Source organism: Crocuta crocuta, unplaced genomic scaffold, assembly GCF_008692635.1.
Source record: "Crocuta crocuta isolate KB4526 unplaced genomic scaffold, BGI_CrCroc_1.0 scaffold139, whole genome shotgun sequence".
Lineage (NCBI taxonomy): Eukaryota > Metazoa > Chordata > Mammalia > Carnivora > Hyaenidae > Crocuta > Crocuta crocuta.
Window position 1 is genome coordinate 1417666 of NW_027533258.1, and position 13139 is coordinate 1430804.

General features: G+C 51.1%; 1 protein-coding gene across 1 annotated transcript in view; it reads left to right on the plus strand.

Annotated features, from left to right (window-relative positions):
- The window catches only part of GID4 (GID complex subunit 4 homolog), a 23119-nt gene extending 10416 nt beyond the window's left edge, over positions 1-12703 (plus strand). The window contains exons 4-7 of the mRNA XM_077746694.1: positions 1197-1304; positions 7166-7267; positions 9216-9346; positions 12358-12703. Coding sequence (XP_077602820.1) covers positions 1197-1304; positions 7166-7267; positions 9216-9346; positions 12358-12421 — 405 coding nt within the window. The 3' untranslated portion in view covers positions 12422-12703. The remainder of the gene's footprint in view (positions 1-1196; positions 1305-7165; positions 7268-9215; positions 9347-12357) is intronic.
- The last annotated feature ends 436 nt before the right edge of the window (positions 12704-13139 follow it).

The window sequence follows — 13139 nt, forward strand, 5'->3', positions numbered from 1 at the left end:
GGGGGTGGGGGGGAGGACAGAGAGAGAGAGAGAAAGTGAGACAGAGGATCCAAAGCGGACTCCACGCTGACAGCAGTGAGCTCATTGTGGGGCTCAAACTCACAAACCGCCAGATCATGACCTAAGCCAAAGTCAGTCACTTAACTGACTGAGCCACCCAGGCTCCCCGGAACAGATTTATTTTAAATGCATGCAGATGTTTGATGCAGAAAAAGAGGGGCTTCCATAGTGTCTGAAGAAGAAAGTAGGGTGGTCCCAGGGACATTAGGGCTGTAATCGTGGTTTGCCAGGCCATTGGCCACTAGTATCACACTCCCAAGAAGCACCAGGGGCTGGCAGCTGGGCTGAAGGGTTGGTTGGTTGGTTGGTCAGTTAATTGGGTTTTACAAATGCAGAGAAATGGTGGACTTCTTACATTGCTAACTTTTTCTTCCATTAGTGTTTTTCAAAATATTTGGTGCCTCCTTCTTAGCAGATGAACAAATAGCAAATAAAATTAACGAGAGCGTTCTAAGCACCCAATCAGGGTGACAGCTTCTCTTTTCCCCATGGTTATTTTTAACGTTGTGATCTTCCATCGCTGACAAGGTTTACATGTGTTCTCCCTAGTATAAATTGCCTTCGTTCATATGATAAAATTAAATGTTACCCTAGCATATCAAGGTGTTCTGCAAAAAAGAAACAAAACAAAACAACAACAACAACAAAACAAAACCCAAAAAACCCACCCCCTGGAAATCTGAAGACTGTGCACAGGAGACAAATGACTGAGCTGGTTTGGGAACCAGTGGGCGGGACGTGAGGAGACTTAGCTGTGAGTACTGTGATTGTGGAGCCTTCCGGGTGTTTTCCTTGGAAAGTAAAATCAACTTAGTTACCATCTGCTTTGTATCCTAGGATACTCAGAATTTACTTGCCCAGGTTCTCTCCCCGAGTGATCAGTACGTAACAGTAAAGTCAAGGAAGGGTTCTGGCAAAGTCCATAACGCCCAAGAGTCTTGGTGGGGATCTCCGACCCAGGTCGACTCCACAGCCATCGGCAAATCTCTGGGCCTAACCCCAGGTTGTTGCTTACCCAGGGTGACCGTCTTTTCAAAATCCTAGGAAGAAGTTCAAAAGCAAGGTTGATTTTTCCTTTGGGAAAGGTTAAAACTCCCGTTAAACATGTTGTTTTGGTATTTGGGTTTTGACCACAGGAGTATCCAACCCTCACGACCTTCTTTGAAGGAGAAATAATCAGCAAAAAACACCCTTTCCTAACGCGGAAGTGGGATGCGGACGAAGACGTTGACCGGAAACACTGGGTGAGTAGGCGTTCGGTCCGCTCGGGGCCGCCGGGTGCTGCCGGGAAGCCAAGGAGCTTAGCCCCCGGGGTCTTATCCCTGTGCCGCGCCCGTCCTGCCCACCCGTCCACTGTTCTTCCCCGGCTGCTGTGGGTGTGCACCCCGCCAGACGCGCATCAGTGGCCGCTGTCTTCAGGGTTGGCAGGAGGCGGAGATGCGGTTCCTGGAGAGCGCCCCCCACCCCGTCTCCTGCGCATGGGCAGAGCCACGGGGCCGGCCTCTGACCCCGGCTCCCGACCCCCGCGCCCGGGCTCGGCCGAAGTACCGTCAGCATGCCCCCGACCCCGAGTGTGTTGTAGCTCGCCAGCATGCCCCAGACCCCGAGTGTGTTGTAGCTCGCCAGCAGTGAGCACTTGGAGGCTACTCAGGGTTAGTGCCCTCAAGTCCTCTCACTGGCTTTCACACAAGCTGTTGTGTCGTCAAAAACCCATTTCTCTACCTGTCAGAATAGCCTTCCGGTTTAGTTGACCAAGGTGATGATGGAGTTTGGTTTAACACTCGGGGAGTCCAGTGTGCCCGCCCTCTAAACACATTGGCAATGATTGTGTCAGTAATGAAAGTTCTAGAACTCCTCGTGCTTCCCACTGCCACTCACACCTGGCGTTCAAGTCCCTCCTGATTCTGGCATAGTAGTCCCTGCCGCACACCCTCATCTGAGTTACCGTCACTGTAGATTAGCTGCTTTGCTTATTAATGTGTCCTACTTGAGATAGGAAAGGAACATCTTTCAAATGTTGAGTTTCAATCAAATTTAAGCTTGAGCTTTTAAAACCATTCATTTGTAAGCTACATGTTTTTTGGTTCTTGTTTTTTTGTGGGTTTTTTTTTTTTAATTATTTCTAGGAGAGAGAGAGAGAGAGAGAGAGAGACAGCGTGAACAGGGGAGGGTCAGAGAGAGAGGGAGTCACAGACTGAAACAGGCTCCAGGCTCTGAGCTGGCAGTCAGCACAGAGCCCGACGCGGGGCTCGAACCCACGAACTGCGAGATCATGACCTAAGCGAAAGTCAGACGCTTAACCGACTAAGCCACCCAGGCGCCCCTGTAAGCTACATGTTTTGACTGTTGCAGCAAATAGCACCAAAAGTCAGTCATTTGTGACCCATAATACGAGAGAATGAACAAGATCTAAGTCTCTGAGGATTCTCAGCTGGGGGCCCGAGTGGCTCAGTCAGTTAAGTGTCTGACTCTGGGGTCACCTCGGATCATCCTCTCCCGGTTCATGAGCTGGAGCCCCGTGTCGGACTCTGCACTGGCAGCTCGGAGCCTGCTTGGGATTCTCTCTTTCTCTCCTTCTCTTTGCCCCTCCCCTGCTTGCTAGCTCTCTCTTTCTCTCAAAATAAGTAAACTTAAAAAAAAAAAGCCAGTTGGGAAGCCTGAGTGGCACACGGTGGTGCTACCGTCATAAAATAGTGGAGGGCTCCTCAGTGCCACCTGATGCCACCCTGCCCAGGGCTGGCTCTTCCCGCATGGCTCGACACATCATGAGGTGGCGCCTTCCCTTCCCAGACGGCCCCCGTGAAGACGATCTTCCTTGTACCGATGACAGCCTGTCTCCCATCCTGCTTCGTTTTCCAGCTCAACTTGGTTCTGCAAAAAAGCAAGCTCTTTGAGACTCCACGGAAAGTCAGTTCTAAGTTAGGTTGGCTGCAAATTAAATACACAGAAAGCAACTCCTAATTTTCCAGACTCCCATTAGAATACTGGAAAGTATCTGTGCCCGTCTTTGTTAGGCTGAATTGAAATATTTTGAGGGAGAGAGTGTCCAAAAAGGCCCCCCTGGACTCTGGCACACCGCCAGATGTAGTAGGACCAGGAGCTGGGCCTAAGAGCTCTTGACCTCACCCAGCAGCCTGGTGACGTGTGAGGGACTCGGGGGTCTCCCATAACTCTCCCAGCCCACACAGGAGTCCCAGATTCCCATGTGGGCTCCTAGAGCTGGTGGTGCGTTCTGTCTGTCGGGTTGGCAGCGCCTGATGCAGGCAAGCCTCAGAGGTAGTGCAGGTTCTGTTCCAGAAAACGGCAAGAAAGCAAGGCTAATGAATTTTGTTGGTTTCCCAGTGCGTATAAAACTTCCGTGTATGCTACACTGTACTTTGTTAAGTATGCAATAGTGTTATGTCTAAAACAATGTGCATACCTTAATTTTAAAATAAGTTATTACTAAAAAATGCTAACCATCATCTGAGCTTTCAGCAAGTCCTTGTCTTGCTGGTAGAGGATCTTTTTTTTTTTTTTAAAGTTTGTTTATTTTGAGAGAGAGTGGGGTGGGGGGGGCGAGTCAGAGAGAGAAGCAAGAGAGAATCCCAAGCAGGCTCTGTGCGGCTAGACCTGAGCCTGATGTAGGACTCAGTCCCACGAATGGTGAGATGGTGACCTGAACTGAAATCAGAGAGTCGGACGCCCAACCAACGGAGCCACCCAGGCACCCCCCTGGTAGAGGGTCTCACCTGATGGGGACGGCTACTGACCGATCGGGGTGGTGGTTGCCAAAGGTCGGAGTGGCTGTGGCAGTTTCCTAAAAGAAGAGAACAGTGAAGCGTGCCACATCGGTTGGCCGACTCTTCCTTTCACAAATGATTTCTCTGTGGTATGGGGCTCTGATAGCATCTGACCCTCAGTAGAACTTCTTTCAAAATTGGATTCAATCCTCAAACCCTGCTGCTGCTTTACCAACTGAGTTCATGTAATACTCTAAGTCCTGTGTTGTCATTTCGACAGTCTTCGGCATCTTCACCAGGAGTAGATCTCGTCTCAGGGAACCACTGTCTTTGCGTGTCCACGAGAAGCAACTCCGTGTCCATTCAGGTTTCATCCTGAGAGTGCGCCCTTCAGTCACGTGTTCCGGCCCAGCTTCTGACTCGAGCTCCTGCTGTTCCCCCCCATCTGCCTCCACTGGAGCCTTGAGCCCCTCAAAGTCCTCTGTAGAGTAGGAATCAGCGTCTTCCAAACCCCCGTTAATATTGATTGTTTGATCTCTTCCCGTGAATCACAGATGTTCTTGATGGCGAATCCTTTCCAGAAGGTTTTCAGTCTACTCTGCCCACATCCATCAGAGGAACTGCTACCTATGGCAGCTATAGCCTTATAACCTATATTTCTTAAATAAGAGGCCTTGAAAGTTAAAATCACGCCTTGGCCCACAGACTGCAGAATGGATGTGGTGTTGGCAGGCACAAAGAACACGAATCTCGCTGTCCGTCTCCATCAGAGCTCTTGGGTGGTCAGGTGCAATGTCCATGAGCAGGAATCTTTTTTTCTGAGCAGTCAGTCTCAACAGTGGGCTTTAAATATTGAGTAAACTGTGTAAACAGAGGTGCTGTCATCCAGGCTTCTTTCTATTAGTGGAGCGCAGGCAGAGTAGATTTAGCAGAATATTTTGAGGCCCTAGGACTTTCAGAATGGTGAATGAACATTGGCTTCAATTTCAAGTCACCTGCTGCATTAGCCCCTAATAGGAGAGTCAGCCTGTCCTCTGAAGCTTCGAAGCCAGGTGTTGGCTGCTCCTCTCTGGCTCTNCCACAGAACTGAAGAGCATTAGGGTCTTGGCTCTGGATTAGGCTTTGGCTTCAGGGAATGTTGGGGCTGGTTTGCCCTTCTGTCCAGACCGCTGAACCTTTCTGCACGCTAGTAATAAGGCTGTTTCACTTTCTTATCATTCATGCATTCACTGGAGTGAACTTTTCCTTTCCTCTGGGAACTTTTTCTTTGCATTAACAACACAGCTGTTTGGTGCAGGAGGGCAAGCTTTCACCTTCTCTTGGGTTTCGATGCCTCTCTCACTAAGCTTAATTGTGTCTAGCTTTTGATTTCAAAGGAGACACATGCAACTCTTCCTTGCACTGGAACGCTTCGAGACCATCACATGCTTTTTAATTGGCCTCGTTTCAGTATTGTTATGTCTCAGGGAAGAGAGAGGCCTGAGGAGATGGAGACAGATAGGGGAACGGCCAGTGAGTGGAGTAGTCAGAACGCACACAGCAGTTATTGGTTAAGTTTGCTGCCTTATATGGGCCCCCAAACAATTACAGCAGTAATATAAAAGATCTCTGATCACAGAGGCGCCTGGGTGGCTCAGTTGGTTGAGCGACTGACTTCAGCTCAGATCATGATCTCACAGTTCATGAGTTTGAGCCCCACATCCGGCTCACTGCTGTCAGCACAGAGCCCACTTCAGATCCTCCATCCCCCTTATCTCTCAGCCCCTCCCCCACTTGCACTTTTTCTCTCAAAAATAAAATTTTAAAAAAATCACTGATCGCAGATCACCATAATAAATAAAATAGTAATAAAAAAGCTTGATGTCATGCAAGAATTACCAAAACGTGACACAGAGACACAAAGTGACCAAATGCTGTTGGAAAAATGACACCAATAGACTTGTTCAATCAGGGTTGCCAGGAACCTTCAAGTTGTAAAAAGTGCAACACCTGCAAAGAGCAATAAAGTGAAGCTAATAAAACGAGGACTGCCTGGGCGCCTGGGTGGCTCAGCCTATTAAGTGTCCTGCTCTGGCTCAGGTCATGATCTCCCATTTCGTGGGTTCAAACCCTGCGTTGGGCTCTGTGTTGACAGCTCAGAGCCTGGAACCTCTTTCTGGTTCTGTGTCTCCTTCGCTCTCTGCCCTTCCCCTGCTCATGCTCCATCTCTCTCTCTCTCTCTCTCTCTCTCTCTGTCTAAATAAACATTAAAAAACAAAACAAAACAAAAAACAGGACTGCCTATAAACTGGAATCAGAGACCTTGTATAATTTTACCCTCGGGTTTCCCAAGTGGTGGTAAAGTGGTGAGTATCATGGTGGTAACATAAAGTCCAGACTCCATAACCTTAATCTATTGAGGATAGAAATATATGTGTGACAAATTCTTTGAGTTAACAGTTCTGTATCTTAAATTTTGTTCATAGTGTAATTCTTATAAAATTAGTACATGCTTGTTTTTAAATAACAGAAGGAAAAATATCATCTATAGTAATAATACCCAAAGCTACAACAGGTATTAACCTGTTTTGTTTTGTTTTGTTTTGTTTTTTAACAAAAATAGGATTGGGGCGCCTGGGTGGCTCAGTTGGTTAAGCCTTCGACTTCGGCTCAGGTCATGATCTCACAGTTCATGAGTTCGAGCCCCACATCAGGCTCTGTGCTGACAGCTCAGAGCCTGGAACCTGCTTCAGATTCTGTGTCTCCCTCTCTCTCTGCCCCTCCCCCACTCATGCTCTGTCTCTCTCTGTCTCAAAAATAAATAAACTGTAAAAATAATTTAAAAAAATAGGATCATGAGACACAGTTTTGTAATCTATTTCTGGTCTCCTTTTATAAAAGAAAGTAATCATATTACCCACTTCCAATTCCTTCTTCACTACCCTGCCCCCAGCCCCTCTACTTTGCCGGAGGACCCCCCTGTAGCAAGCCTTCTCTCCCCCTTTGCTGTGACGGGCCAGCTCTCAGTTGTTCTGCGTGACTCTCGTTGTGACCATTGACTCCCCTACAGAGAGGTCACTGGTCATTCCCGGCTTTGTCTGCGCTAAGGTGTCCTGAGAAAGGGCCCCCGGAACAGCATCCGCTCCAGCCCGGGGCCTTTCCTTAGACCACATGAACTAGGCAGGCATAGCCCCATGATGCCTCGGCTGGAGTCCAGCTCTGAGGTCACCGGCGGGGACCTCGGGCTCCCCTCCCAGTCCTCGGCCACTGCTGCTCGGGTCGGGCCACATCCAGCGACCGTCACGCCTTTGTGAAGGCAGTGTCCGCCGGGCACAGAACGGCGCCTTCCAACCCCAGCCTCTCCCTCCGTATGTCAGTTCTCATGCCGTGTCTTTTGCTTTCAGGGCAAGTTTCTGGCTTTTTATCAGTATGCAAAATCATTTAATTCCGATGACTTTGATTACGAAGAGCTGAAGAATGGAGATTACGTCTTCATGAGGTGGAAGGTAAGGCCCCACCGAGGGCGGTCTTCCGGCCATGCCCGGGCCCGCGTTGGTCCTCACGCGGTGCCTGTACACGCTCATGACGGCAGGCGCAGCTCCAGGCCTCGCCGGCAGGCTGCTGCCCTCCCAGGCCGTTTCTCTCTAAACTGGTGGTGGTCAGCTGATGAATTTGTGGCTGGGGGGCAGTCCCCCGGGTGTCCTGCGGACTCGGGAGAGCTAGACTCAGTCACCCGTCACCTCCCGTTCGCAGCCACGGGCTGAGACCCCTTTAAGGGACCGTTCCCTCACCACGTCCTTGCCGAAGGCTGGTGCAGTCTCAGCTTGTCTGGTTCCCTCCAGCTCAGGAAATGAGGGACCAGGAATGGAATTTGGGTTTTCCACTCACCAGCCCTCAGAGAACTGCATCTGGCTGGACTCGACAGATTGGCTTTGGGGCTGACGAGGCTTTTGTGCTCCCTGTTTTGATAGCATGATAGTTACGGTGTTCCAGCTGCAGGATAGCAAACTCATGAAGCAAGTGCGTGAAAGCGCTTTGTGAATGGACAGCCACTTCCAACCGCTGCTCCCCAATCTGTGGGGAAAAGCTGTTGTATCTTGAAATCTTGCCAGCTCTCCTGAAAGCCAATCACTGAGAGTAGTGATTCCCAATCTTTTTTTTTTTTTTTAATGTTTATTTATTGTTGAGAGAGAGAGACTGAGTACCAGCGGGGGAGGGTCAGAGAGAGCGAGACACAGAATCCGAAGCAGGCTCCAGGCTCTAAGCTGTCATCACAGAGCCCCATGCGGGGCTCGAACCTGTGAATTGCAAGATCATGACCTGAGACCAAGTCCACCACTTAACCGACTGAGCCACCCAGGCAGCCCGGTGATTCCCAGTCTTTAGTGTGTATAACTAGTAATTTTGCGGGCGGAGGGGTCATCGCTTTCTGAGTGGATGCTTGCCAGGTGTGGGGGGTCAGAGTGGAGTCCGGCCCTTGCAAGCTTTGCCATCTAGTGGGAAGTGTGCCAGTGAGGTAACACCTTGGAGGAGGTATCTTGCAAGGTTCTAATTTTAAAATTAGTTTTAGAAACTACCATTCAGAGGTTTAGGAAAGGGAGGGACGAGAACATCTTGAAAACAAAACCGTAGAGTTGGGCACCTGGGTGGCTCGATTTCGGCTCAGGTCGTGATCTAGAGGTTTGTGAGTTCATGCCCCACACCGGGCCGTGCACTGCCAGTGCGGAGCCCGATTGGGATTCTCTCTCTCCCTCTCTCCCCCTCCCCCACTCTCTCTTTCAAAATAAATAACCTTCAAAAACATTTAGAAAATAAAAATAAGAAAACAATATAGTTGTTTGGTGTCTAGATAACTTCTCGGGGTGACTCACTGTGAGCTTTTAGGAGACTGCCTGGGGCCCTGGGGCCACTGACTTCATTTCACTGGGCCAGTAGATCCTTTCAGCCTGGCTCCAGCCAGAGATGACCAGCTCACCTCTTCCCAGGGTGGCTGAGCGAGAATAGCACCGCTCTGATGGCTGTTGCTGAGGTGCAGAGCTGTTTGAGGAGGTGTTACAGGGAGAGCAGAGGTTGATCTGCCCTTGGGGTGAGGTGACTCAGCGTTCCAGACGTGACCAGGAGCCTAGCACCAGTACCTGGGCTGGAGCAGAGACCTCCCTCCCTGGGTCCTTCTGTGTGTGGGCTCTGAAAGGTAAGGAGGGCGGGAGGGAGATGTGTAGACCCTAGGACCTTCTCTTCATTGCTGATCTTAGTGAGCTCAAGACACAGGCTGCTGTGTGAGCATCCAGAATACTCGAGCAACACACGGATGCTGTTGGCAGCTTGGGTTGAAACGCAGATGTCGGCCGTTGTGCAGCAAGTCTGGGAGAGGCTGGGTGACCGTGGGCCCTTAGAGCCACCCGCAGGCACCCTGTCCATCCCCACCCGTCCCTGACCTCCTCCGTCTGTGTGCAGGAACAGTTCCTGGTCCCAGACCACACGATCAAAGACATCAGCGGCGCTTCCTTTGCTGGGTTCTATTACATCTGCTTCCAGAAGTCGGCAGCCTCCATAGAGGGCTACTATTACCATAGGAGTTCAGAATGGTAAGGAGCCCCAGAGGCACGGGGGGTGGCTTGCTGCTGCGCCCCTGGCTCTCCCTTGGCTTGCCAAGCCAGAAGATGACCCCTCCCCTGTCTCTGCATGGCTTTCGTGCTCTGCATGCGGAGGGCCTCTCCACGCACTCGCGCTTGCTCGTATGAGGGCCCCGTCCCCATGCACGGAGCACAGGCAATAAGATGAAACTGAAGTGCTGGGTAAAGGAACTCATTGCCGACAGCTTTCAGGCAGTTCTGTCTCATCGGCCATGTCGCTCCCAGTCTTGCTGCTCTCATATTTCTTCCCAAATTTAATCAGTAACTACAATGTAAAAGCCAACTATGAATTTTGCTGGGGCGAAGTTTGCTGTTAGCACCCTTTTTGATTCTGTGGTCACCTTTCTCAGATGCTGGTCCCACGTGCAACTGATCTCAGTCTGGTGACCGAGGGGCCCCCATTGAGCTGGCGGTCCTGCCCTGTGTCTCACCTAAGGTGAAGGACTGACAGTCACCTCAGGTGCTAGCTTTTGTCACCTTTTGGGGGGAATCTTCTGCCCCCTCACTGCCTCTCAGAGCACCTCGCTGTACCTGAAGAAGGGACCGTACCATAAAATACCTGCTTTCTTCTGAATGCAGAGGCGCCTTAGTCCCTTCCATGGTTTTCACACTTCGGTGACTTGTGAGTGACGCCGCCCTGGGTTGACTCAAATCCCCTGTTCAGTGGCAGCAAAATGACAGCTACACATGCATGCCCGCACTCAGCGCCGACTCAGCCCCTTGAGAGCCACAACTAGTAGGGTTCTGGTACTCATCCCGTTTCCAGAACCTGTTACATCCTGTTTTCAATGACCGCTTTACTGAGGTAATTCACATACTGTTCAGTTCGCTCATTGACAGCATTCGAGTCAGGGGTCCTGTGCAGCCGTCGCTGCACTCAATCTACAGACGTTCTCGTCACCATAGGGAGAAGCCCTGGTACCCTTGACCATCAGCCCCAACCCCCGTCCCCTCCCGGCCTGAGGCAACCACTAATCTGCTTTCTCGTTGTGTGGATTTGCCCATCTGGGTGTTTTATATAAATGGAGCCGTACTCTGCGGCCTTCGCATCTGGCCTCTTTCACTCCGCATAATGCTTGAAGCTTCAGTAGTGTTGCAGCAGGTGTCAGCGCTCCCCATTTTTTTTTTTAAATATTTATTCTTGAGAGACAGAGTGTGAGTGGAGGAAGGGCAGAAAGAGAGGGAGACACACAATCCCAAGCAGGCTCCAGCCTCTGGGCTGTCAGCACACAGCCCGACACAGGGCTCGAACCCACAAACCGTGAGATCGTGACCTGAGCCAAAGTCGGTGCACTTAACCGACTGAGCCACCCAAGCGCCCCCACACTCCCCATTTTTATGGCCGAATAGTTTTCCCTGGTCTGGCTCCACGGCAGCCCCTCCTTCTCCATGGTTTTACTTTCTGCAGTTTTATTTCCCCGCGGTCAGCTGTAGCCCAGAAGCAGCGGAGTGTCCTCCTGACGTCGGAAGGTCAGGGGTAGCCTAACAGGCCATCACAGCAGCTCTGTCATTCCGCACTTCACCCCTCACACAGCCGTCTCATCATGTCACATCCTCACAGGGCACGAAGGCATTTTAAAAGAGAGCCTACTTTCACGTAACTTCTATGGCGGTATATCGTCAGAGTTGTTCCGTTTCATTACTAGTTGTTGCTGACCTCTCACTGTGCCTGATTTATAAGTTGTACTTTGTCGTGGGTATGTATGTACAGGGAAACTCGTACTATATATACAGGGCTTGGTGCGATCCACGGTTTTCAGCATCCATCGGGGATACTTGAGCGTATCCCCCACAGATAAGGGGGGGGTCACTGCACCACATTTTACTTATCTGTTCATCAGTTGCTAGGCACTTGGGTGGTTTCCGCCTGGTGTGAATAATACTGCTGTGAACAAGGGTGTGTAAGTATCTGAGTCCCAGCTTTCAGGTCCTTTGGGCATATACCAAGAGTGGAATTGCTGGGTCGTACGGTAATTCTGCGACTTTTTAAAGAACCATCACCCTGTTGTCCAGAGTGGCTACACCCTCATATGTTCCCGCCAGGGCCCAAGGGCTCCAGCATCTCCACCTCCTTCCCAAGGCTGGTCACGATATCTTTACGGTTATAGCTCTTCTAGCTCATGTGACATCTACGGGTGGCTTGTGGTTTTGATTCGCATATTCCGATGGCTGATGCATGATCTTTTTTTGAGTTTTGTTTTTGTTTTGTTGTTGTTGAGAAATAAACTGCTTTATCCCGTGCTCCTCCTCACTCCTCTGTGAAGCAGGTAAGGGGAGAGCTAACGTCTACACCGTCAATGCTGACTTGTCCCTGGGGGTTATCATCCCCGCGTGTGCGTTGTCCCGGCTTCTGTTTCCACCTCATCTGCGTACCTCCTCGGAGCCACCTGCCGACGGGGCAAAAACAAGCACGTCAGAGCTCTGACGTTCTCAGAGTCTAACAGCCGTGCCTGTAGGGAAGCGAGAAAATGAAGCCAAATGGTCAAATAAGATTTGTGGTTAGCGAGGAAGTCATCTCTTCCATGGCCTGTTTGCATCCCATGAGAAGCGGGAAGTGCCCGTGTTACCCACAAAGTCCTGATGACGTACAGGGGGAGCGGGGGCGCTGGTTCAGACATGGCCGAGCGGAGGGTGTGGATGAGGCCCGGGGCCTCGCTCTGCAGCTTCTCCCACAGCTTACTCCGCCTCTGCTCTTACAAGACGTACCTTAAGGGCTTCGTGGTCAGAGGAAAAGGGACAGGCCTAAAGACAGCGCCTCTTATGCCCCGTTCGGGGGATTAACCAAAGAAGCAGGAGTCAACCACACTCGGTTCCAGTGATGAGGGCTGAGATGAATTCGCGTTCCAGCCCAAGAACGTGGCCTGGCAGGCACTCCAGCGGCGGGGAGGGTTTTTTGAACACCCTTTGTTTGGTGACCAGGATGCTCAGACTGCCTCCCGTTTCTCTCTTTCCCCATGTTGCAGGTATCAGTCACTCAATCTAACTCACGTCCCCGAACACAGCGCGCCCATCTATGAGTTCCGGTGACAGCGGTTCAGAGCAGGAACCAAATAAAACTGAGCTTGGCAAAAAAGAGCTTTGCCAAGAAAATTGTGTACCTGCCAGAACCAGGAGAACGTTTCTGTGTGTTCCTGTTTCTTCACGAGCAGACTCGCGTCAGAAAGCATGAATGTTAACCCACAGAATCCGAGGAGCACGGCCAGCCGACAGGGCCGCGGAGGGGGCGTGCTCCGTGCTTCTTCCCGCTCTGTGGCAGTTTGCTCTTAATCTGTTTTAAGCTACCTTAAATGCACTTTTCCTTCCTGCACAGCTAACTTCTGTATCACTGAAAGGCCCATTCCTTCCTCCGTCCCCACCTCCAGCCAAGTAGAAGGTCAGCCCCCCAGTCACCCTTGGCCTCGGTGCTCAGCAGTCTCAGCCCAGGCCCTGGCCCTGCGCCCCCCCACCCCCAGTTGCTCAGTCTGGTAGCTCAAGAGATGGCAGAGGCCCCGCACACGTGTGCCCCCCCCCCAAGCTCAATGAGACGTGAGGCGGAGGCCGACGGCCTAACGGGGTCACCGGGTGCTGGCCAGCCGGGCCGTGCTCGCGCCAAGCTCGTTAGGGGCTGGCAGCTTCCCTGGGCCTGCCATCCGGGATCGCGAGATCTAAGGCTTCCAGATCCCTGGCAGGAACAGATCCCAGTCCTGCTTACTCAGCACGTTTGCTCCAAACTTTTGAACTTGAGGGCAATAAGAAACTTAAAAAA